At 31.5% G+C, this 27,927-nt stretch overlaps 1 protein-coding gene across 1 annotated transcript in view; it reads left to right on the top strand.

Annotated features, from left to right (window-relative positions):
- Drgx (Dorsal root ganglia homeobox) overlaps positions 1 to 27,927 on the top strand; it is a 294,960-nt gene that overhangs the window by 162,378 nt on the left and 104,655 nt on the right. Inside the window, exons 4-5 of the mRNA XM_072537882.1 lie at positions 21,639 to 21,755; positions 21,813 to 22,054. Of these exons, the coding sequence (XP_072393983.1) occupies positions 21,639 to 21,755; positions 21,813 to 22,054 (359 nt within the window). The remainder of the gene's footprint in view (positions 1 to 21,638; positions 21,756 to 21,812; positions 22,055 to 27,927) is intronic.

Raw genomic sequence — 27,927 nt, 5'->3', positions numbered from 1 at the left:
CTTTTTTTGAAAAGATTTATTAACGTTGGAGAAAATTTAATTGCCCACCGTATATATTATTGTATGGACGTATTTCCTTCGTTTTATATTGCATCTCCATTTTATTTCATATCGATAAAATAAATAATAAACCCAATAAACGAATATAGCAATTTAAATTAAGCTGCATTTAGTTTTCTACACATAACGACTGCATAGCATAGGTCGACCTCTAACAAAAATAATAAATAAAAAAAGGCTGACACTGTTTCCTAATTCAATAAGCAACCCTGTTTAAAAGCCCTCAAAACCTGCTCGTTTCGCGTTTCCCATACAAAACTGAAGCAGCTTGAAACGTCGAAAAATATCTACTTTATCAAATAAAAAGTGACAGATCCACGAAATCTAATGAAAGAAGAGAACTTTTCCGGTTCAAAACCAAATATGATTTGTGGTCCGAAAAATGTTAAGTCCTCGCGAGACGTAAAGAAAGACGGGTATGGACGCGTGGCCGCATTGTAAAGCAGTTGGTAGATGTGCCGCCGAACGGTCCCGAGGGTTGTGAGCTCAGTTGGCAGCAATGGAAATGGACATTTCCAGTGTCATATTACCGTCACTTAATTCTCTATGTCTTGCGTTATTGTCTGGTGGCCTATGTGGATGATGGCTAGCGTTTTTTAGTAGATTTCTTTTTATGATATGAGTGGTCTTTTGAGAGGACGGCGCAGAATATCACCCAGGAAAGTAGTAAAAATATTTAAAATAAAATACTTATTTGTTTTTAAAATGTTACAGCAAATTTATAGACTTTTCTAATTATATCTATTATATGACAGCAGTATATCCATTCTAGAATATAACAATGTTTTTAATAATTAGAAGTTAAGAAAAAATATTTCTGTTTAGGTAAATATTATTTTTCATTTGCAAATTTTAAAATATTATATCCTATAATATACTTTACTATTTTGATTGGAAATAAGCCACAATTTTACTTTAAAATAACTTTATTTAAGGTTTCGATTTCCGTTGTGAAAATCGTTCTCAAAATACAAAACATTAATAAATTTATATATATTTTGTATACTGTAATACCGTCTATTTGGATTTTAGTTTGGTTTATTTATTTACGGTTATATTATTTTTACGAAAATATAGTCCAGTAATTAGACCGAAGGTACTTTATCGCTTAACTAAAACACACCACAAAGTCCGAATTGAACTCCCGAAACACTTTTTTGTTACTTCTTTTTAGCAAACGATTTGCCCTATTCACTGTCTGATATTTCACTATCAGAGTCGTCACTATCTAAATTGTCTATCTGAACGATTATGTCTTCCGTATGTCTAATATAATTTTGCCATTTTTCTGCCTTTATTTGTTCTAGCGATTCTTTCCATAAACTAAGATCGCTAGCGTCATCTGTTGTTTTGGATGCATGATTATCATAAAAAGTTTTGGCTATACCCCAATCTAACTCAATTGCATTATAGTGGCAATAGTAGGGCGGAAGTCGAAGAACTTCATGACCATATTTAAGAGTCATTTGGCCAGTAACAAATGTCTAATGAATTTTGTGGTCTTCACACCTTTGAAGTAAATCGACTTTTAAAAATATGTCACTGTGATAAATTTTTTTTCTGTCAACCACAACTTTATTTCTTTTTTTGTCCAGCTGCTTGAAGGAAATCTCTCTTCTACTCTTGAGTGGTAGGATGCATTATCCAACACTATTATGGATGGTCGCTCCAATGTTATTAACAAATTTTCTTCAAACGAACAAAAAAATTAAACTAGCGTCAGGAATAAAACCCTCATCATTTCCAGCATGAAGTATAATCTAGCGTTTACCATTACCGGAACGACTAGAAGAATAACATTTCGTCGTACCAGGATGATTTTGACATATTTCCTTTAGCGAAAATCCAAGTTTCATCTAAAAATACAATTTGTATCAGACATTTTATTGTTCATGTATTTTCTTAAAAAATGCCACCGTTTTGAAACAACATTAGATAGTTCACACAATATTTGTCTATTATTTGTCTTTTTATATCGAAAACCTAAATGTTTCAGCATTCTTCACAAACTTGTTAAACTAAGATCACACAGTTCCTTGTCTTTTATTTTTTGTAACACAGCACTAATTGTTACGTGTTCTTTGGCTTTATACATATTACATATATATATATATATATATATATATATATATATATATATATATATATATATATATATATATATGTATATAATATTTTTAATTGAAAGTTTAATTGACTAGTGCAAATCTAAAGTTTTTGGATGTCGACGATTTCTCTTGCTTACTTTATTTAAATTCATCCTCACTCATGTTATTAATTCTTCGGAATGTCTTCTCTGAGATACCGCAAGCATCGCGTGTACGTTTCTGAACTGCCATAACAGATGTCAATGGACCCATATTATTTGTTTCCAAATTGAAATAACTTTCGACTTTCAGAACTAAACACCGTTCTTCTGGAGATAACACTCTACGTTTCGACTGTATATTATTTTCTTTTAAATTACTCATTTTACTTTAAAGTACCGCTTCACTACACTACTATAAAAAAATAGGTACTTATATACAACTACTACACCCTAAAAAGGATGAGGGTTGTACAACAATTGAAACAATCGAACACAAATTATTTAATAGCCAATGCTAAACAATCATAAACACTGCATTGATTGTGATTGCAAAAACCGTTTGCATGTTTTGAATAAGATTTTTGCTGATTATGTATTTTGCTAAATTATTAAATAACACCAATACAACCCATGACCATCAATTAATTTTTAACGATAAACAGAAGTGTAATATGATGACAAGTTTGAATTTGATCTACTTTGTCGATAACAGTGTCGTTAATAGAAAGATATTTTTAAATAGCATGAATTATTTTTCAATGATTGTGTGGATTTAAGAAATTTAACAAAAATGAACATGTAATAAATTCAATGTTTAAATAAATATTCCGTGCTCGTACTATTGCAATAAAATATTAAAACCAATAAACGATAACTTGTTCAGCAGTGCTGATTGAAACAACAGAGTAGTAAAATGTTATTTATAAAGGTAGTGTAAAATATATCGCCGCTTATCTGGTCCGCTAGTAATAAAGTTACCAGCATTTAATTGCAAAGCGGTTTTTTTAAGTGGAAAATACTTTAGTGACGAGATATTAAGTATTGAACGTATATCATCATATTATCTGTATTGTTGTCTAATAAATGCTGTCACAATCATATGAAGGAGAAAATGAGAGAACCATACTCCGAAACCGATTGAACTAAATTAAATTAGAACATTTTTAAAGTTTGTACTGAAAAATAATTACAATTTATAAAAATAAATCCCAACATCTTTAAAGCTTTAGTTAAAGTTTCATTAATATGATATTTAAAAGTTAATTTAGAATCAAAGTTTATACCCAAATCTTTGATATTATTACATGCCTCTAAAGGTACATTATTTATACAATAACAATAATTTACCAACTCTCTTGATCTACCAAAAATAATTTTAAAACATTTTTTTTATATTTAAGTCTAGCATATTTACCTCACACCAACTAGCTAAGCTTTTAAGATCATTTTCTAACAAAGAGGCATCAACTAAGTTATTAACTATTCGAAACATTTAAGTTCGTCAGAAAACATTAGAAAGTTACTAGTTTTAATGACTGATGATATGTTAATAACAAATATATTAAATAAAAAGGTCCAATATGAGACCCTGAGGAACTCCTGAGGTCACAGATACTCTCTGAGATAAACAATTTCCATATTTTACATACTGACACCTACCAGACACATAACTACTTATCCACTCAAGTATTTTACCCCCAAATCCATAGCCTTGTAATATTTCATTAGTTCAGTTGATAATGATTTTCAAAACCAACCAATTCTACAACTATAGTCGAATGATGTATACTATTATCAAATACTGAATCAAGTTAAATAACTACATCAACAGTGTTTAATTTTGTAAATACTAAGTCCAGAAAGACATTACAACTATTAGGTAACTTGTTAATTGGAAACATGTTGAAATAACCAAAAGAATTGGCCAAGTACACAGTAGGAGATCATCAGGGCATTCAACATTTTAACCAAATTGTCAGTATTCCAGGAATCTTTGGTAAATTATAATCACCAAACAGTAGCAAGTTTTGAAACTTCTCCATAACATATTCAACTGAACTGCAATGTAACATGTATACATTTAGGTAGGATGACGGAGGGATACAAACTCCACCCATAACTATGCACTTATTATTAATTTTCAATAGTATAAACATTTGTTCTACTTCACAAGCAGGTATCATTGCAGGAAAACTCTACCTCTAGTTTTTCCAGTAGAAACAGGATTGCGGTCATTTCTAAACCAATTGTAACCGATAAGTCCTAATTCCCCATTGCTGTAATGACGAGGGAACCAAGTTTCCACCATAATGATTATTTGATAATTACATTAAGCTTTGGCAATTTCTAGAGATCTTAGTTTAGTTCTCAATCTTTATTTATACGTCCATGTTCTCAACCCACCAACATTTTGATAATAAATTAATAAAAAAGTAGAGCTTATATGTTTCATTGTGTCTGTTTTTTTTGTGCGTTATTATTATTTTTGCAAATTTCATGTATATCTTTAACATATCTTATAAATATATCTTTCTCACCTTGTTCTTGATGTTTTTTAAAATTCTCTTTAACTTTATTTGGTTTGTTGAGTTACTGAGATCAGAATTTATAAATATCTTTTTTGCTTTAGCAACCTGAATCTTATTTTTTAAAATATTCATTACATACAATTTTTAGGGAACGAGCACCATTTTTGTTTTGATTGCCCAATCTAACAGCTTTGACAACTTTAATATCCTCTTGAGTAAAAATTGAGGTCATAGTAGCTAAATCATCTGAAGCTGCATTTCTTTTATTAACAGTTCTCCTAGATTATGAATAATTAAGTTGTTCAATCTCTTTTGTCTTTCCAACACCTCATTTAGAATATCTTCTTCTTGGTTTTTATAATTCTGTAATTTCATATCATTATCTTCATTCTGCCGTTTTTCAATTAACCCTCTATTGCATAGATTTATTTTATTTTATTTTTTGACAAAATAAAATAAAGTTACATTAAATTACTCTTAATAGATGTAGATCCGGTTTTTGAGAAAAAAAAATTTGTGCCCAGTTGGGAACATTGTGTATAAAAACTTTTATTAGAACCAATTGCATAAACATTAGATCGATTTATCGTCAGTATCAAACTATTCCAAATTGTGAAACTTTTTAAAAAACAGGTACTAATTTTAGAATGAAAGCATAAATGCGCTTACTATTTCTCGCACTGGACCCTTAATTTTGCCTTACAGTTTATCATCTTACATCTTTCCCTGTTTAAAGTCCAGTTTGGCCAGTGTGAAAACTGATCTGTTTGTACATATATATTGGGTCTAAGTTCAAAGCATCTTCTTTTATATGGTTGTTCGGGTGTGGAACTTCTAGGCCGACTTACTTTTCTTTTTTGTAAAACACCACTGTTAGTTAGTTGTTCAGCTAGAGTTGTTTTAAAATTCAGCAGTGGTATAATCTCTTCAGTTTTCCCAATTTGTTTTTTGATTCGCCTGTCTAATAGCGAAGCATTGACTACTGCTACATCCAGCATATGATAGAAAATACGGTGGTACCATTTTTTGCTTTTGATTTTGATTTGATATAATCCCAATAAGGAATCTTGCAGATCCACACCGCCCATGTGCCTGTTATATTGTTATACAATGTCTGGGCAATCAATTTCTTTCCTAGTTCTTTTGGTGCGAAAGAATCTTTCCACTTTGGCTGTTAGTTGAGTTCCACAATAATCTGACAGTAAAGACACAATTTTGTTTTTACACCACTGAACTGTATGTATTGCAGTATTCTCCTAAGTACCAGAGTGTTCCTGAATGTTTTCCCTTTGTATTTTTTAAATTTCTTTCTTTTGCCAACCTTTATAATTCAGAATTCGATTTGAACGGATTGTTCGCTTTGACTCGCTTTGACAAATATGACACTAACGGTATACTTGAAAAATAATTATCGTAAAAGAGTTTATGGTGATTATTGGATGGTATTTCTCTGCTCAATCGAACTACAATATTACTAGCAGCTCCCAAATTTACTTCATTCGGTAATTTTCTGTAACCATCTTTTCCAGCCAAAATTTCAAAATTATTCGAAAATCCTGAGATTTCTAAGAGAACCCACTTCTTGTATCCCCATTTATTAGACTTTTTGGGATTGTATGTCTTTATACTCGAACGTCCTTTGAACGATATAACTTGTTCGTCACAAGATAAGTGTTCTTCTAAAGGTATCTGCAAACACGATCTTTTTATTTGTTCAATCAGGAGCGAGATTTTATCAAGACTCCGTATATTTTCTAAATTATTACTAAAATGAAGAAACCTTTTGATCGTTTCAAAACGATTGATAGGCATTACGTCTGCAACTTGTGAAATTCTTGTTGTCAAAGCCCAATAGCGTCTTGTAGTAGGTTGTCTTATTTGAGACATCTACAGCAATATCCCCATTAAATTTTTAATTTTTACAGGACATGTAGTAATTGGCTTTTGTGGATTTTTTTGAGCGCTGTATATAAAAGTTTGTGGAACTATTTTAATTATAAAATCTAATGTCAAAAAAAACTAAACAATTTGTAAGGAGAACTGAGCTACAATATGTTGGTTGGAAGTAATTCACTATTTTCAAAATGCAGTTCATCTACATTACGCACAGTTTTTGAAGGACGCCAGGTCATATGACTTTTTTGACAGATTTTTGTTTCGTAGGTAGTTTAATAGCCGATTCATTGGTTGATAAATCATCATCTTCATTATCAGAATATTCTTGACTGTCAATATTGCCCTGGTGGTTTATGCAGCTAACGGCTCAACGTTATCTTCATCAGATAGTTCCGAAGCTTCACTTTCAGAAGCAATCTTTCGTAACTTATAGGGTTGAATAGTTTTTGCTTTATTGTTGTAAAATGATGTTAGAATACTTTCAAATTTATCCATTTTTTTTTTCGGAAAAAAAAGTTTACTTCAGGTTTATTCAAATTAATTTATTTAAACCAATGATGCATTAAAGAAGTCTACCATCTTGCAAAAATCAAACTATAAAATATTTACTTTTTTCATTGTCAAAATTTACCTTTAGAGCACAATGTTCCTGTACGGGAACAGTAACAGTTTGGATCAAATACTAACAAGTAAATTTATTATTTCAATATATCAGTAGATCCTTACAACACTTATAAACGCATATACAATTTTTATTTCTCAAACTTACCTTATTTTTAGCTGATATTCGAAATTAAAATACAGAGCTACACTAACAATCTACTCCAAGGTCACTTCAAACAAAACTGCTATTTATTCAAACAACCCATGAGTTTATCAGCAACACACAATACACATCTAAGAACGAAATTCGTTCCCATTCAATGTTCCCAAGAGGGTTACGCGGTTAAAATTGTCGATAGCAAATACTCATGGAAATTTTATATTTTGAGTTCCTATTTGGGCGCTTCATGCAATGGGTTAATTTAAACAGTTTTGAAACAAGTTTCATGTCAGATTTACAATCTTGGCACAAAAATTGCAGAACACGATTCTTCTTTAACTCGATAATCCTAAACTCTGATAAACAAAGACCAGAACAATAAGTATTTTTGTGAACAGGTCGCTCACAGCTATCACAATAAAGCATTTCTTCTTTAGTACCATCTTTTTTGCATTCCATGCATTTCATTTTCTGTTTAGATTTATCCTATTGGAGATATGTATTAAATTTATAACAGATTTTTAGTAATATCTTCCGCAATTATTATTACCGAAGAAAGTTCTGATCTGGAAGTCAAAATAACTAATAAAGTAGTTCGAAAAAATTACAAAAAATTACAAAAGTAAAAATATTCCACGTGAAAATAATTTCTATTGATATTAAATTACATTAAACAATAAAATAGAACTAAGAGAGTAGGATAAACTTTGTGTTTAAATATCGGAGGTTAAGTATTCTAAAAAAAATACAATGACAAACTTTACTCTCAAAGTATTTTTATTACTCTCATGGAAGATTGGTTTGAACATGCCACCCGGTACACAATGATTCGCTTAAAGCGCTTTATGAAAGCTAAATGAAATTAGACTCAAACAAAAGACAAGTAAAACAATTATGGACCGTGACCCTTTATATTGTGTCGTCGAGCTGGGAGTGATATTTACTAGAAAAACAAAAGCGTATTCCAATTAGAGAACACAATACTCGAATCATGAAGTGGTGCTACACCATGTCGTGCCAATGTCATCACGTGTTTTAAAGGTTCTTTTTAAGAAATTCGCGTCGGGTTGTGATAAATTCGAGATCTTTAAATAAGTTCCCTTTGAATTATTTGCTCTCGTTCTTTTTATAACTTCAGTCGCCTGATATCTGTTCGGTTTAAACACTATTAATTTATGTAATCGGCTACCTTTTTCTCAGTTGCCATTTTCTTTCTTCTATTAGTTGTACCTATTTTTGTAGGTATTTTAACAATTATTTCTATATGTGTTTATTTATACACTGTGCTCATTTGAATAGGACCAACCTTTAATATTACACAAATGCACATACCTACTAGAAAGAAATGTCGAAATACTTTAAGTTTTACCTTAATGGTAATACTTTTTAGCACTACTGTCATAAATGTTAGATTCGCCACTTTCATTCACGTATTGGAGATACCTCCTAAATTTTGTCAAATGTCGATAAGTACCAAGTCATTTGACTCATTTAAAAGGTCTGGTAAATAGGTATTCAATTGTATTTATTCATATTATTTTGCATATTAAAATAAAATAGACAGTTAAAGTTTGATTTCGTTACAGCGCATTCGCTGATATGCATATTTCTGCCCCTTTTAGGAGATTTTTAATTTGTATCCACGCCATATCAATTGTAAGTGCCCAAAATAAAAGTTTTCGGTAGAGACAAAAAACTGTTTTAGTTAAAAAATAATGAACGAATTATTTCTTTATTAATAAATTTTTTATACATTAATATTATTATTTAATATAAATATTATTTTTAGTACTAAACTTTGGTTCAATTAACACTATTGACATACAAATTTCAAGTCTAGTGAAATAAAATAGTTTATGCTTTAATTAATTTAAAAACACTAAGAAAACAAAACGTTGTAAGTGCCATTATTTATGCAAGTCGTAACGTTGTAAGTGTGTATTTACTTGCATTTAAAAGTCAAAAGAAAAAGATGAAATTAACAATAATTATTATAGTGAAAATAAAACTAACATTTATTAATTTACTTAAGTAACTTTAATTAAAAATTTTAAAATCAGCATTTTGTAAGGTCATGGAGCAAAATCCCCGTAACTTTTCTTTACATAAACTTCAATAAACTGTCAGATGTTACTCGAATCATAGTAGACGAATATATCTGCAAGTTTTTAGTATTTATCATGGATTTAGCCTGGATTCATTCAGTGAAAAAATGTTGTAGTATCACTATTAAGAAAGGATTTTTAGTTCCAGCTTTAGCAATAATTTCAATGAGGTCTTTTATTATAAGCGGCTTGACATGCTTCTTTGCTTTCTCTATAATTGCAAAATCGCGATCACACGCGAGAAATATATGTCCTCTCACAGGAAATTTATGAGTCATTTCTGAAAAGAAACCTTTTGCAATTAAAACTAGATACATAACAAGTACAGCCTGGTTCTTATTTTGACTACCACAATTATCTGACCAGAGAATTAGCTTTTGCTTATCTGTAATGAATCCTATTTCACTACTGGTAAAAAAAGAAATTTAATTATTCAAATATAAACTTGGAAATAAGTATCTTGCGTGATGTAGCTTAATGTCATATACGTGAATTATAGTAGACAATGTAATAAAACATACCTGAATTTACAATAGAAAGACCTGTACTTGATCTTGTAGAATCAGCAGAAATTATGAATTTAAACAACTTTCGGTGTTACAATTAGAATAATTAGTTATGTGTTGATAGTAGTAGAGTCTAGACACCACTTTTTGTTTACGAAGTTCAACCTGACCTACATAATGTAATTGTTGAGTTGTGTTGAGTTAAAAAGTGTAGCATGAAACATTGGTTGGTCTAGCTGGAACGAAAGCCCGACAGCGTAAATGAAAGAAAACAAAGAAAATAATCAAAGCAACTCTAAGGCAAGTAATAATAATAAAAAAACAGAACGAAGGAAGTGCTGAATGCTTTTGTAACACCTGAAAGAAAACATGGACAGAAAAAAATGTTTTTCGAAAGAAATGCTAAAGAATGATACAAGACACAAGATACGAAACAATGATAGGTACAATGAAGCAAGTTGGATCTTAAATATGATTTTCTGGAAAAAGAAAGCTTTCAACCAAGAACAAACTCCTGTAAAGACAAAAATGAAAGACTTCGGATCTCGGATGGACACGGGTCTCCACCATTCTGCTTATGTGGTTACTCCATTCTTTTTTTCTATTTTGTGTCCATTCATTTATACACTGTATGTTACATTTTCTTCTAATGTCTTCACTTCCCTTTCGATCTCTCATCGTATTTCTTGTAAATCATCTCAATACTCTCATCTCTGCCGTTTTCAGAAGCCTTTAAGTCGTGGCTGTGTCAGGTTTTGTTTTTGAGGCATATGTCATTATTAGTCTTACACTGGCTTTATAAATTCTTGACTTTATCTCAGTGTTAATGTATCTGTTTTTCCATATAGTGTTATTAAGGCATCCTGCCAGTCTATTTGATTTTTGTACTTGATCTCTTACTTCTATTTTACATCTACTTGGTTTTTTGCTGACTACTATTGTTTTAGTTTTGTGAGATGAGATTGTCATATTAAATTCTATTGCTCTTATGTTAAATCTGTGAACCAGTCATTGTAGACTATCTTCATTTTGGGCTATCAATATTGCGTCGTCTATGTAACAGAGTATTTTAATTTCTTTGTTTTCCATTTTGTATCCTTTGTTAACGCTTTTGAGGATTTCATCCATGATTACATTTATGAGCATGGGACTCAATGAATCCCCTTGTATTATTTCGCTGCCTATTTCTATAGGTTTTGTAAGTTGTTCATCTATTCTGACTTCCATTTTGTTGTTAATGTAGATGTTTTCGATAGTTTTTATAATATTAAGTAGAACTTCTTTATTATACAAAAGATGGATTACATCTCTGAGTCCCACTCTGTCAAACGCTTTCTTTAGGTCAATCAGGCACAGAAATGCTGCTCTATTATACTCTAGAGATTTCTCAGTAATTTGCTTTATAACGAATATTTTATCTCTACACGATCTTCCACTACGAAAACCCTGTTGTTCATCTGCTAAACGTATCCTCTTCTCAAAAAGGAAAGTGAGGTGAGTGCCAGATGGGCTTAGTATTTCGATGAGCTACTGAACTTTGAGGGCAGAGGCCGGTAATTGTGGCAGTAGAACCATAGATTTATACTTAAGAATCGGATTTAGAAACGGATTATAGGGAGATATTGTTTACCTTCAGTTTTATAATACAGTGGTGCCTAAATTCAAAGCAAGACATAAATGTTCATTGTATTTGTTGTCTGATCTTTGTTTGCTTAATTACAATTATGCTTTTAATAAATAGAACATAAACCGTTGATACAATTACCCAAAATTAAAAGCATTCACATCAGACATAGAGTTTATTTAGGATTTTCCGACTATTGTGGATTAGAGATGATGGTTTTTTCTTAAACGGTCCTCTGTGCAGCGAAAGTTAATAGCAAATTCTTGTAATATTTCAAGCACTTTCAAGCACATAGTATCGTGATAATCAGCCGATTTTGATTAGAATGAAAGAACTGAAAGATTAATTAAATTAACCCAAAATATAGATTAAAAAGGGTGCTTTAAATAAATATAGATTACGTCCTTGTGATAAAATATTTATTAATTTCATCGGCTAGTTCACCCTAAATATAACATTTCAAATGACAAAAGAAATGAAGGAAACGCTTTTCCAAATCTTTTAAATAAAATTTATCCCATAACATGAATAACACGATTATTTGGTATAATCTACGATGTCAAGCATGTTTGCCAAATGAATAATTGCAAGAAACATGTACCTAGAGGCTACCAACAAATCTGACACGAGTTCCCGACCGACGTGTAGAAGCCCTCTGGGTTGAGACTAGGACTGAGCCTTGAGCTCCGGTCCCTTCTCGTCAAGGTGTGTATTAGATTGCGATGCCAATTAGCACCCTATTTGCGCTCACTAATGAGACTCTGGACACAATTATACTCATCACTACCTCTCTGTTCTTCTTTATAGTGTACAGTGGTGTAGACTTTTCAATTATCCGATTTTTAGTATCTCTATTATATTAAGAAGACCACTTGGGAAGACAAAACAGGTATTCCAGTTACTAGGGGTTTTGTAAGAGTTTTCTGATATTTCATCGATATTATACTATTAGCAAATAATCGATTAATAATTGAAAAAATTCAAAAATCTAAATATTTACAAACATGGCTAAGTAGTAATCGTGACATCACCATCAATGTACAAGCAAACTTTGACTAATACTCACTATATTTGGTAAAATCAGTGTAAAACTCATTACAATGTGTTCTAAAATGTTACGTATGTAATGTAAATTATTATGGAATCAAATCTGGAAGTCATTTAGGTTTTCGAGATTATTAGGAATTTTATTAACTACTGGTATCGCTGTAGAAAATTACTCTACGCATTTGCGACTAAAATGGGTAATTAATTGGTATATGCATGTGTGCTACTAGTAATACAAAAGAAGCTTTTTTGTTAAACGTATACGGTCAAAAATCAACAGTTTTAAAAATATTAGCCTATGCTAAAAGGGAATTTTGACTACAAAAAAATAAAAATGTAATATCATAAAACCAACTTATCATAGCTTAGTTAATAAAGTCCATCATTAGTAATAAAGGCTAACAACTGCTTTTCCTTTAGATCCAAAGATCAACCTCAGATCATGTGAACAATTGAACAATGTAAACAATTTATGAGAGAATCATCAGTATCGTTGACTATGAAATTTTCTTTACATGATACTAATATTAGAGCATAATATTATAATATTAGCATTGTTTGTACCTCGTGTATTGGAATGAAAGTAAGAACTTAGCATAATTTTGTAAGACGTTAGTGTATAGCATTTTCATTACACCCCGTATACTATAAAACACCGAAAAAGATTTTTAATCCTTTTGCGTCTCTGAGATTGATAATCTAAACATTTTGGAGTCTGTTTATAATAAACAAATTGCTTATTCGATTGATCTAGGTTCCGCCTAGATATTTAGACAGAAAATAAACAAGAATTTTTCCGTTTTAGCTTATACTGATTTTTGAGGATCATGTCACTTCGCGGTGGAGCGCCGTAAGAAACGGACGCTTTCATTGTGGAAGTCCATGAGTTTTGGTGAGAAGGTGAAAGATTTGAGCTCAAAATGCCATGTGGTAATATTTGTAATATGGTAAGTCAATCACCATTTGTTGTAAGCCATATCCTGTGACAAGGGATTTGATAACAGCGTCCTGAAAGCTAAGTAAACCGTCATGGTTTTAAGTGGAGAATAACCAGCCGAGTTTGAAGAATCTCAGCACTTTTCTATAGAGAAAAATTCTAACTCGGTATAGAAGCTTTGCTTCAAAAAGGTGCTTGTGGCAACTGGTCAGACAGAAAACGCTCAAAAATGGAATGGTACCACATGAGAAAAAATGTAAAAGATGGTAACAGGTGATTATTCATGAATCTATGCATTTGACCCTGAAAATATACAGAAACCACAATCGCCTGGTTTATAGGTGTTTCAATATTACACAAATCCAACAGTTTCGCAGAAGTTTGTTTCGCGTTAGAAGAATTTCGAAACAAATGATTGCCTGTTTTTCGGAAATCCTGACCATGTCATAACAGCAAAATAGAGGAGCATAGAAGTGTCATGTATAAATGATACGCAATCATTTGTTTATCTATCTTCTTATTTCTTAAAGTCTTCGATAAAATAAGAAAAACAAACAAGTGTCATCGCATCATTGTTCATCAAGAAAATACCAGCTACCACTGGTCACAATCTCCTGTCACATTTCCCTGGGACATGGGCCATCCGTTATAAAATATTGATCTAGAACCAAATTAATTTTTACCTAAAGACAAGAATAAATTACGTTGGATCATGTTTGCTTTATGGCGGTGTTTTGTGCGAAATTGAAAATTGTTTCGACAACTGGTGGACTGTAGTTTAACAAGAGATGTTAAAAATTTTGGAAAGATTAACTAATTGTTAGGAACGAGTTCAATTACCTCTATAAGATAGTACCTCTCTATATATCTCAGAAAATTCTAAAAATGACAATGATGATATAGCTAATTCTCAATTAGAACAAAATGAAGTCGATGATAAAAGAGTATCAGAATTGAAGAAGATGATGATAAAGAATCCGTGAATGAAGATCAAATCACAGAAGAAGCAGCAGAATATAACCTAAAAAATCGTGATCAAATTAAAAAGCTTTCACATCCCAGCAATGATTATATACCAGTAGCTAAAGATATTTTTTATTCCATCAAAACACCTAAGACTTACGAAGAAGATTTAAACAGTAAAGAAAGATTAGACTGGATAAAAGCTATGGATTTAGAAATAAACTCTCTTAAATAGAACAATACCTGGAAAGTAGTCGTTACCCAATAACGCAAAAGCATTGCCATGTAAATGGGTATACAAGCTCAAAACCAAGCATGAAGGTTCCATTGATCGAGGGGATACAAAGATAGACTAGTCATTAAAGGCTTCTACTAACGAGGGGACATTGATTTTACTGAAACATTTAGTCCAGTGGCTAGACTTTCCACTCTAAGATCAATTTTAAGCATTGCAGCAAGTGAAAACATTTTTTTGCAGCAGTTTGATGTGTCAACTGCATTTCTTAATGGAGTTAGAAGAGATAATTTTTATGAAACAACCGGAGGCTTACAGTCAGGGTCAAGACATGGTTTGCAAATTGAAGCCTGTAAGCACCACGCTGCTGGTATACGAGAGTCGATAAATTTTTACAAAAGCTAGGATTTAAAATAAGTGAAGCTGATCCATGTTTATTTGTACGAGGCAGAAACAACAAAAAGATAATTATTGCTTTGTAAGTTGATGACGGTTTAGTGGCAGCTTCATGCAATCTACGGTTAGAAACTTTAACTGAAGAGTTAAAAAAGAAATATAGAATAATCTCAAAACCAGCAAGTTATTTTTTGGGCTTAGAAATTAAGAGATCTGATATGGGAGAAGTTAACGTTAGCTAAAATGCGTATGCTAGAAAAATCTTGAATGTAAACCAGTCGTAACACCAATGAATCAGACTTCCAATAGTGATGTTATAGCAGGGAAAGATGCCAAATACATGTTTCCTTATAGAGAAGCAGTAGATGCCCTTAGGTGAATGAAAAAAAATCCAAGATTTTTCTAGCATACGCACTTTGGCTAACTTTAACTCCTCCCGTTTAGATCTCTTAATTCAAATAACATCAAAAGCATGGAGTAACGAAAAAATAAATTCCAGGATTGGCCAAGCAGGATTAACCACTAGACAGCTACACGGACTATTGTGGAATAATAAAATAACAAAAGAAAATAAAAAAAGAATTTATAAAGAAAATACTATAAATTATTAAATTATACGGCGCCGAATTCTGGGAACTAAATCAAAAACAAATAAAAAATTAAGGACATGTAAATGAACTATTGGAGACGATGTTGCCGGCACACTAGACTTGAAAGGGTGAGAAACGTAGACATTAGGAGAGAAATGGAAATTGATCTAGATATACTAACATAATAGACAGAATTGAAGCCAAAAGGCTCAACTGATATCGACACCTTCAGACAATGTTTGAAAATAGCTGCAAAAAAAAACGATAGAAAATGGACTCCGCCAACTAGAAGAAAACGAGATAGGCCAAGGCGGTCCTGGTGAGAAGATGTCAAAGATGCAATGAAGGCCAAAGGTGTTAAAACTGAAGATTGCTTCGAAAGAAAACGCTGGAAATTAGGATGCAAGAAATGACGCCAGCTGTAAAAGCCTTCTGCCTATTCTTAGCCAGATTCTTAAGTAATGAGAATTTAAGTAGATGATTACAAACGATGTATGAGATGTTTACATTTTTTTATGGTTAAAATTTTTCGATAACAAATGTTCTTATTTTTTAGACAAAAAAATGTTTGTGTTAAAAGAATAATTATTAATTTTTTATTTGAAATTATTTTATTACAAATAACCTTGCTGTTTATATTAAGAGCATATAAATTACATTGGCTAATTATTAAAATGCAAATATTTTCCTACGCCCATGTTGAATGTCCTTTCTAAAGATAGAAACAATGAATTTTTCACTTCTCCATTACACAAGTCCACTTGAAACTGTACAGTGTACATTAGACCATTCATTTTCTTATTGTTCTCTGTACTGTCGACTGTCGAGTGAGCTTCAAACTTTCAAGAGGCTTTTGTCAGTTGAAAGAGAGAAAACCCTTCACTGTCTTCTTCTTTTTAATCATCAACTTCCAAATTATTTTGATACAAGTACAGAGTGACAAAAGGACTATTGAAGTTGATATAATAGCAACAACGTAACCGTCTTTTACATAGGCATTTTAGCATTATATTATATTTGTAAGAAGGTACAATAATACCCCTAATTAAACAGAGTACGTAAAAATATGGATTTACTTTAATAATATTATTATATAGTCTTTATATTATTATATTATCTTTTATTTAAAATGCGTCCAAACGTCAATTTAGTATTTAAATTTCCCACATTCTGAGATAATTGATTTGATTTTTATTTATATTTTTCAGAAGTGACATTATCAATACTTTTCTTAAATCACAATTTATGGCATCTGATACATAATAATCATAAAATACAAGCACAAGAACAACCTTATAATTGCAACTTGAAAATGTACAAAGTATGTTTATGAAAGAACAGCTCCATCATTGCATTCAGGAGATGAAACGGCTACACATCGACATATTAGGAATAAGCGAAACGCACTGGCCTGGAATTGTACACTGCCCAGTACAAAAAGTCAAAAACTAACAATAACAATTAAAATTTATTAAAATTACAAAAATCGCCAATATTATAAAATAAAAGATATTAAAATATACAATCCGTTGCAAAATTTAACTAAATTGCAAATTGCATAATAAAACCTTACGGAATAATAAGTTTAAGTTGCTGCATGTGATACCCAAATATATAATATAAAAATGCTTTAGTTACTTGTATACTGTAATTTCTTAGTTATTCGTTAAGAAACTCTTTCACTAAATAATATAGTCTTTTAGATAGACATGCTTTTGTCAATTTACGGAACTTAAGAAAAGAAGTTTTAGATTTAAGTTGCAAAGGGAGATGGTTGTATAATTTTTTGCCGAATATAATATAGATGTCTTTACTCTACTAACTCAGTCGACGGGATCGGTAAATACACATTAAAGGTTAAATTTCTGGTGGAGTAATCATTATTAGGCCTTACTGCAAAACATGTAGGTGTTTACGAATTAAGCAAACAGTTTCTAAAATATATAAAGAGGGAAGAGTTAAAATCCCGTGATTTTTGAAGTAGCTTCTACAATGTGTTATTCTACTGAGGCCACAACGATACCGTATTGCTCTTTTTTGTAATTTAAAAATAACCTCAGATTGGGCAGCTGTACTAGAATCCCAAAAAGGAAGGCCATATCGAAGATGGGACTCAAACAAAGAAAAGTATGTTATTTTGGAAGATGCTAAATAGATTTCCTTCGAAACAGATTTTATTGCATAGCAGGCTGAGGCTAGTTTCTTACTAAACAAATCAATATGAAGGGACCATTTAAGGTTGCTGTCTATAAACATACCAAAAAATTTTACAGAATCAATGATACTTATCTGGCTGTTTTTAGGTAGTAAGGGTTGAAGAGCTCCTTTATAAAATAATGCTACTGTAAAATTCCGCAGAAATTTAGTATTTTTATCAAAATGTCTTGATTTACACAATCAAAAGCTTTGGCATAGTCACTAAAAACAGTGGCAGTGTAAAGATTATTGTTTAGTGCTTGATAGACCTCATGTAGTACAGAAAACATAGCGTCATTGGTACATTTATTAGATAAAAAGCCGAACTGACTTTGTGATAAAATGTTGTTTCCAACGAGAAAGGACATAAGTCGGGATTTTATAAGTATCTAAATAATTTTAGATAGGACTGGTAGTAAGGCGATAGGTTTATAGTTACAGACATTCAATTTTTCACCAGCCTTATGAAAAGGAATAATAATGGCTTTAGGCACTCTGGAAATATACCTTTTTCAAAGGCATCGTTAATTAGTGAGACCAGGACTTCGAACACATTTTTTGGAGATTTAAGAAAATTTTTATGGATAGTCCATCAGTACTACAAAAAGATTCAGTTCAGATTTATCAACTAGTTTTATAAAGAATGAATTCGAGACTTTTTTGAATTGGAGAGATAGGAAATGGGATATTGTTGTGACAATGTAGTTGCTTTTAAATTTTTACTCACATTAACGAAGTATTCATTTAGATTTTAAGGGTTTGGAAGAGAAAATGTTTGAGCTGTGTTAGTTTTATTTCGAAGATCGTTTATTATGGACCAAGTTTCTCTTGCAACATTTTTAGAGCTTCCCAGACGATTCTGATAGTACATTTTTTAGCTGTTTTGATAAGTTTTAGATAGGTTCCTCTGTACTTGGAGATATATTCAGTGACAAAAACTTTGGTAGTAAATTTCCTGATGTACAGTAGTGAACGCATATTCTTGGCTGATATGTGGATACTTTTGGTAGTCCAGAGTTTGTGATGTTTTAACTTAATTGTAATTAAAGAAAATGCTTTATTGAAAATACAGACAAGCCTATCTAAAAAATCACTGAAATTATAGTCCATGTCCACAGAGGAAAAGTGCCACCCAGGAGTCAAGCACAAATTTTGAAATTTACGAAAGTTCTGAGCAGAAAAAATCCTATCTAAATGTTGGGTTTTCGAGGATTGTTTGTTAAACTTGGTATATACTGCTTCATGATCAGATAGTCCTGCATTAATAATAAAATTATAGAGCATACATCAAGGGGTGAGAAATCTGAAACAACATAATCAATTATGGTAGATGCTGTTTTAGTAATTATTGTAGGAGAATTAACGTGCATTGTGAAACCATACGATTTGAATATATTGACTAAGGATAATTGGGTAGCACAAGCAACAGCGTAATTAATATTCAAGTCACCGCATAAAATTTTTCTGCTTTTATTGGGCAGGTCGTCTTACAAATTTAACAGGCTCAAAAAAAATAGTTTCGTGGAAGAATCAGGTGATCTATAAATGCCAATAATATATAAATTATGTTATAAACCAATGAAAACTCCAAAAATAATTCATTCAACATCTATACTGTGGGAGATCATCTGGTAATGACGATCCAAATTATTGGAATGCAGTCGGAATTATTTTCCATAGAAGGTTTGAAGGTAACATCATGAGCAGCATACAGCACTCCGACGGACACATGTCATGTTGCTAAAGGTTGACAACATACTAATATAAATCTGATTTAGGTATACTCGCCAACAGCAAATAAGTCTAAAGATCAAATAGAAAAATTCTATGGCTAACTAAATAATACGAAAACTAAAAATAAAGGCGAGACATTGATTATTATGGGAGAATCTAATGCGAAGGTTGGAACAAGATCCGAGGATGATTTATTGGTACAGTTTGGTTTTGGCTCAAGAAATGAGAGAGGGAACTGATTAATGTAATTCTGCAGAGAAGAACAGTTCATTATTACTGATACCTACCTTCTATAAATTACCACCATGACGCTAGTTTACTTGGAAATCCCCAGCAGATAACACAATATCATTAGAAACCAGATAGACTTTATCATAATTAATCAAAAGTATTGAAATGCGGTCACTGCAGTTAAAAATGATTCGTAGTTGTAGTACTTGACGTACTACTCCACCATAGGCCGGCCAGATACCAGCGTATTCGAATCAAGGAATTCATCATCCTATCCTACACAAGATATATTAGCGGCCTACCATAGTATGTAACATAGATTAACAGAAATTCCCACGTCAAAACATAATTTTAAAATAAAACTGAATATCATTAAGCAAATATCAGTTAACAATGGGTACAACAAACAAACAATAAACAAAACTTTAAACCAAAAACTGCATAAAAAAGCCTTAAATAGCCTTCCCACTATTAGAGGAAAAACAAAGTACCTTTTGCTTGATAGTGAAACATATAAAAAAAGAAATAACACCAGTTTTCAGAACAAACAACAACTTAAGCAAATATATTAAGAACAAAAAGAGCCAAAAGAAAAAGCATTTAAACATTGGTTTATACAATTTTACATGTGATAACTGCCCAAAAATCAAAAACTTACATCGGTCAAACTGGTAGAACCTTTAACAAACGTATAGCAGAACAGAAAAGGGCTTTCAATAATAGAAAAACAGATTCTACGTACGAACTTCACCTTCTAGAACATAATCATTCTTTTAATGACCAATTTCAAATTCTCCCTATTAAAAATAAAGGCCCTAATCTATTTTATTAGAATCTATGAAAATTATCAAATTGCAAAATACAGATATATTTCTGAATGACTAACTTGAGACAAACAGTTCTCCCCTCCTCAACTTATTCAGTTAAAGACTATAAAGTGTAAACGCATACCAAGAATAGATCGCTTAACAGAGAAAGGCACTCTGCCGAAACAGCTGCAGTGATAATAAATGTTGTGGAAGTGTTGAAAACAAAGGTTTACAGTGTTGTATAATTATAAAAAATGAAATTTCATCAAGTAAAAGTCGAATCCATCATCTATTTGTAACGTTAACGCGAAATGTATAGTCTCCTAATTCTTGAAGCAGGAAGTGCTGAGCTAGCTTACTAGGGAACTTATATGGGATTGCAAGAACATACTTAAATTTAATTAAAAAACTAAAATAAACTGCAACGCCTCTTAGTAAAGATGTGGCTTTATTCTTCCTTAGCAACTTAACATTGAAAAGAACCTACCTCCGGCAACTTCATACTTGATCGAGAAAAGATTTACTGGTCAAATTTGTTTTTACAAACTATTAGATAATTAAATATATTAAAAAAAAATTCTCACTATTTTTCTTTCTACTCAATCTACTTAACTTAAGAGAACATGCCTTGAAATTATATTTTTGATCCTACTTTTGTATGTGGTCAGTATTTAATTCGTCAATCATCAGGCGGCGGAATCGCATTCACTGTACAATGATCTAGCGGTTGGTTGATCAGGCTCTAGCCAGAAAAACAACAACGCTAATGTGATAGTTTAAAACTCTAAATAAATCTGCTACTTAGAGTAGAATACGCTGCTGTCGGATCGACCAGTGAATATGCAATACATCAAGAAGCTTGGTGTTATTCCTCTATAGATCCCATATCTTCAATTAATTACATAATTTTTGGTTTATTTCGGTTGCAGGTCTGGTTTCAAAACAGACGAGCAAAATGGAGAAAAGCTGAAAGACTAAAAGAAGAACAAAGAAAAAGAGAAGGACAAGACATAGTTAAAAGGGACGACGATACTAAAGAAGAAAAGGTACTTGCTTTATCCACTTAATTCATATTGTCTATATGATTATTTATTAACTCTTAGGTTGAGGATGGTTTAGCTAGCAGTTCCCCAGAAACAAATGCTGACCAAGAAGAAGGTAGGGATAGAGAATGTTCGAGTCCGAGTAGCGCCGGCCGAGAAACACCTGAACCAACACGTAGCATTACTGAAGCTGATCCCTCTAATCCTTCGTCACCACACAGTCCCACGCCCTCGGGGTCTTCGGAGCCACCAAAGCCTCTGCAACCGCCACCTTTTTCACATATGTTTCCATTTGGAGACAGGTAAGTGAAAATAGTCATTAAGCATATAATCTAAACGATTTTAATTACAATTCTCGTAACTAAATTACAAAATATTCTGTGATATGCTTAGTTAAAATTTTTCAAGATCAGTTCAAAGCATTATCTCACTGGTTAATTGCGGTTTCTGTGACTTTCCTGCTTGATACAAGTGCTGAAAAGAGTACACATGTATCTGTAGGTTGCGCTATACAGTTTTATTTCATTTTTCTTTAACAAATGATGTGCTGCTAATAATATGTCTTAGTAATTTTGGATTGAATATTGTTTCCTTGCGCTGGGAATAACTAATAACTCTAACTTTCTCCCTCATTGATAGATATCTCAGTTAAGCTAGCTCAGCTAAGCTAGTCTAAGAATTTTTACTAGAATCTCCTTAATATTACAGGGAAGAGTTCTTTTACTGTAGGGGGTTAGATGGTTAGAAGAGACAACTTAATGAAATCAACTCAAAGAGTTATAAAAAGAAAAATCATTGCATAATTGTAAGGCATATGGAAAAATTAAAAGAAAAAAGGTAAAACCAAATCAATGGATACCGTAATATACGCTTTAAAAGTAAAATGGGGATGAGCGAAAGATATAAAGATGGAACTAGAAGATAGGAAGTTTTAAACGAAATATTTCAAAAAGCTGTGTCGACTGTAAATGTCTTCTCCTTCTTCTTCCTTATTGTATGTAGGCTTTAAAAACTGTTTCTTCTTCAAAATTAGCCTCCTACATTGTTTAAATTATTGAACCATCTTTTTCTTGGTCTGCCAATACTTCTTCGTCAATTTGGTGACTTACCTCGTGTTGTATCCTGTCCTCTACCATTCTACTAATGTGTTCGTTTCACTCCTGTTTCCGATTTGTCACCCATCCATTTATGTCTTCTATATTGCACGCTCTTCTTACGTTTTCGCTTCTCTCCCTATACAACAGACTCTTCCCTGATATTTGTCGATGTATTTTCATCTCTGTTGTTTCTAGTAGTCGTCTCGTTTTAGATGTGTCAGGTCTTGTCTCCGCCGTGTATGTTAATATAGGTCTAATTGCTGCTTTATAGATTCTTGTTTTTGTGTCATGTCTTAGGTGTTTGTTCTTCCAGATTGTGTTATTAAGAGATCCCGCCGCTTAACTTCCTTTTAAGCTTTGTTGTCTAAATATATATATATATATATATATATATATATATATATATATATATATATATATAGTTAGTTAGTTAGTTAGTATATATATATATATATATATATATATATATATATATTCCCAGATACCTAAACCTTGCTTCCTGTTTTATTATTTTCCCATCAATTTCGATTTTATATCGTAGTGGGTATTTAGATGTTGTCATATATTTGGTTTTTTCTGCTGCTATTATCATATTGTGTTTCTTGGCTGTTGTATTGAAGATGTGTGTTAATCTTTGGAGCTAGACCTCTGTCTCGGCGATTAATGCGGCGTTGTCTTTGCCATGACCTTTACGTACTGCTTGTATACAGTGTCTGACTCCGCTTTGAACTGGTATACACTGTGTTAGTTTTTAATTTTAGTCGATTATGGAAGTAGATGTTTTCGATGGTTTGTATAATATTGATTGATATAATTCTTCTATATATTCCCAGTGTTCGTTTTTTGTTCTTCTTATCAACTGCTTTGCTTCATTTCGTATTCTTCTATAGGTGTCTCGGGATGACTCTGCATATCCTAGAGCTTCTGTTGCTGCTTCTTTAATGTTGTTTTTAATTTTCTCCCAGCTCGAGTTTATATCTTCGATATCGTCTATTTGTTTCAGCTGTATCTTCTGTGCTAGCCTCATTTGGTACATTTCTCTTGTACAGTCGTTCCACAGTGATTCTACATTGAACTTTTCCTCGGTGATTTCCTGTAGAAAATGTTTTGGTGGTATTTTCATTCTTATTTTTGCTATTACTAGTTTGTGTTTACTCCCTGCGTCTGCTGAGTTTAAAGTTCGGATATCTAGAATCTGCTTTGGGTGGACTTTTCTATTGGTGACTATAAAATCAATCATAGATTTGTGCCCCCTGGAGTTTTCAAGTATATATTTATACTGGAGCTTATGGTCGAAAAATGTATTATTGATTCTCAGTTCGTTAAAAGCACAGAGATTAGCTATGAGTTCTTCATTTGCTGTAAACGTGATATGATGGTATATGACTGTAAATGTAATATGATGAAAATGATATTAATCATTGTGAAATAGAAAGGGGAGACAAATGACGACCGATGAGAGAGGTCTTTATACGTGATATGAATCCAAAAGTAACTCAGTATATGGTTAAGCAATTGTAGAGTAAAATAACTGTAAAAAATGAAGTTTGAAATGGTACCAGCCATTGGAGATCTATTAAATGACCTTACCATTGTCTATACCGATACTTTTCTACCAACTTTAGGAAGATTTACAACTAAGCCGATCAAAAAAAGAGTTGAAGAAACTTACAATTAAAATGAGCGTCTGGAAAAAAGAGATTCTGAGCAAGTATTAAAAATTATGTTAAAGTAGGTATTATAATTTTATTAGTAATGACAATCATCTCAACAACTTTAGTCCAAAAACATAAAGTACGAAACTTCGAATATTTTACATACCATATATCATAATATTAACAATTTCAAGACAATAAAATATAATAAAAGCAAATATAGGTATATACATTTCGAAATGTTTATGAATGCATCAAAGAAGTACGGTATAATAAGGGCTTAAAGTAATTTATTCCTAACGGTAGAAAATGAAATTATGAAGATGGAAACTTTACAAAGGGGACGTTATTGTCTGTAGCTGTAATAATTTCGAATGAGGATAATCAGATTTTATACTGTATTTCGCTATCTTTAGTAAATTACAACGGAGCCAAATTATCATACCTAAGAAATAATGAAATTCTGCGAGAAATTTATAATGAAATTTATTTTCCTTAACGACGGAATGGAAACACGAAATATAATTTTTCATGCTTATTTCTTTTATAATTACTTAATTTTGCTCTTATATATATATATATATATATATATATATATATATATATATATATATATATATATATATATATATATATATATATATTATTTCTTTGGTTTAGGTTTAACAAGTAATATTAAATTTGGAACTAGATTTTATTGTGCCATTGAAATCAACGTTTCGGCAGGTAACCCTTGCCTTTGTCAAGATTCTAAAATGTACAAGATTAGGAACAAAAAGTTATTGTAAAATATATAAAAAAAACTTACCAAAACGTAAAAAGGGGACACTGACATTAATGAATTGGCAGAAGGAAAAATTGATATATGATATTAAATGGTTTACTGTCATTAATATATAATTATTTTTATATGGGCGTATCGTGGGTGATTTCGAAATAGGTAAAGTGGAGATAAATTATGACTTTAAGAGTTTTTTATGGTGTTATATTTATTATTATTTAAATTAGATTGAAATATATGTTATTTAGGTTCTCTGTATCTTTTTTGTCATTGATTGCGTTGGTATTTCTTTTCATTTCTGTTGACTCGTATATCTCCCTCTTTTTTTTGTTTTGCACGGTTTTTAAAAATTTTTATGTATCGAAGTCAAATTTATGATTCTTCTCATTTTCATGTTTTGTGAACGCAGTGATATTAATATCTTTAGATGTCATTTTACTATTCACTAACATCCCAATAAAACTTCAAATAAATAAATCATTAAAAAGAAGTGGAATGGCATAAAAGAGTACACTGACATCCCATTGCAAGAATTCCAATCATCGGTAGAGTTAACATTAAACTCAACATATGTACTTTTTATATAAGGACATAATATACCAACAAATGGATAGATGTGCAATGGGTTCAAGTATTTCTAATGTCATTGCTCAACTGGTTCTGGAAGATTTAGAAGAGTCTGTCATGGGTCATTTAGATTTTAATGTACCATTCTTCTACCGGTATATCGATGAATGTATCTGTGCGATCCCAACGAATAAAATAAACAAAATTTTAGATAATTTTACAGTCACCATTTAAAACTAAAGTTTACTGGAGAAATTAAACTATATAATAAAATAAATTTTCTGGATATCACCCTACATCGCATCAATAACACAGTTAAAGCCATGTGGTTTACAACTTTACAAGTCTTTACAAACCAAACAACTGCTTCAATCCAGAATTCTGTCTCACAAATATGACAAGAACAACATCACTGCGCTCACAAAACATGAAAATGAGAAGCATAAATTTGAATTCGAAAACATCAAAATTTTAAAAAGCGAGCAAAACAAAAAGAAGACGAAGATATACGAATCAATAAAACTAAAAGGAAATACCAACACAATCAATGACAAAAAAGATACAAAATAAAATATATTTCAATCTAATTTAAATAATAATAAATATAAAACCATAAAAGACTCTTAAAGTTATAACATATCTCTACTTTACCTTTTTCGAAAACACCCACGATAAGCCCATATAAAAATAATTATGTATTAATGACAGTAAACCATGAGATATCAGATATCAATTTTTACTTCTGTCTGTACGGGACACTGACAGTGTCTATGGACACTGTCAGTGTCCCGTTTTACGTTTTGGTAAGTTTTTTTTTATATATTTTACAATAACTTTTTGTTCCTAATCTTGTACATTTTATATATATATATATATATATATATATATATATATATATATATATATATATATATATATATATGTATATATATATATATATATAACATGTATATATATAAAATGTACAAGATTAGGAACAAAAAGTTATTGTAAAATATATAAAAAAAAACTTACCAAAACGTAAAACGGGACACTGACAGTGTCCATAGCCCATTTTGGAGCCATTATCAGGAGAGATATGGTTCTGTTCGAGTTCAGGATCTCGATCTGCCTACTCCTTCCACTCTCCAGAAATACGAGAACCGTCAAACGTCACCAAAGTCTCAATCTGCCTACACCTCCGAAACGTCGAGTTTTAAATTTTCAACGCGGTTCTTCCGGAGAACTTAGTAATTTTTATTTACCTGACTGCGGAAATTTATTCTTAAAAAAATCCTATAAAAGCTACTAATGGTACTAATTCCATATGTTATAAAAACATATAGCATAAGTCGAAAATTAAAAAAATAAAAAGTAGCTTTGTTCATAAAAAACAGTTGCAAAAACACATACAAAATACAGTATAACAAAGTAATGTTTATGTCATTTGTTGTTAGTATTTCCTTCTTGGACACTTATAACAGCCAGCATATGTCTTGGCATTGTGCTAATTAAATTTTGACCATGAAGTTGACCCAATTAGACCCATATTGTCTAAAGTGCCGTATTAAGCTCAGGCAATTAGTTTCGGCGAGGTAGCCGAACTTAAATTTGTCTTCCCAGTGTGTCCCATAAATGCTCAATTGGATTGAGGTCGGGGTTGATAGCTGGCCAATTCATACGGAAAATCCCGACGTCTTCTAAGTAGTCATTGACGATTCTCTGACATGCTCATCTAAAATGGTTGTTATATATCTTTCTCCTGCCATAGTACCTTCATCCACTAAAACCAACGCGCAAGTACAAGCATCGCAACTTATATCAGCCTATACCATAACTGAGTTTCCTCGATATAATATTCTATCGGCAATATTCTTCTCCAGATTATTTCGCGACCGTCTGAGAACCAAAACATTACTCTAATCTGCGTAATTCCAATTTTCCTGTTTCCTTGCAAAAGCAAATTGTACAATAGTACAATTTGCCTTTTGGTTTTGTCTTTTCTCTATAAGTTTTACGCTAAAATCTAAACAATTATTAGCTGTTTATAATTATGCTAGTCTAAGTCGGTTTTGGCTTGTTTCATTATGCGAACT

The sequence above is a fragment of the Diabrotica undecimpunctata genome, chromosome 7 (genome assembly GCF_040954645.1).
Source record: "Diabrotica undecimpunctata isolate CICGRU chromosome 7, icDiaUnde3, whole genome shotgun sequence".
In the NCBI taxonomy this organism is placed as follows: domain Eukaryota; kingdom Metazoa; phylum Arthropoda; class Insecta; order Coleoptera; family Chrysomelidae; genus Diabrotica; species Diabrotica undecimpunctata.
This window is presented reverse-complemented; position numbering and strand designations above follow the sequence as displayed.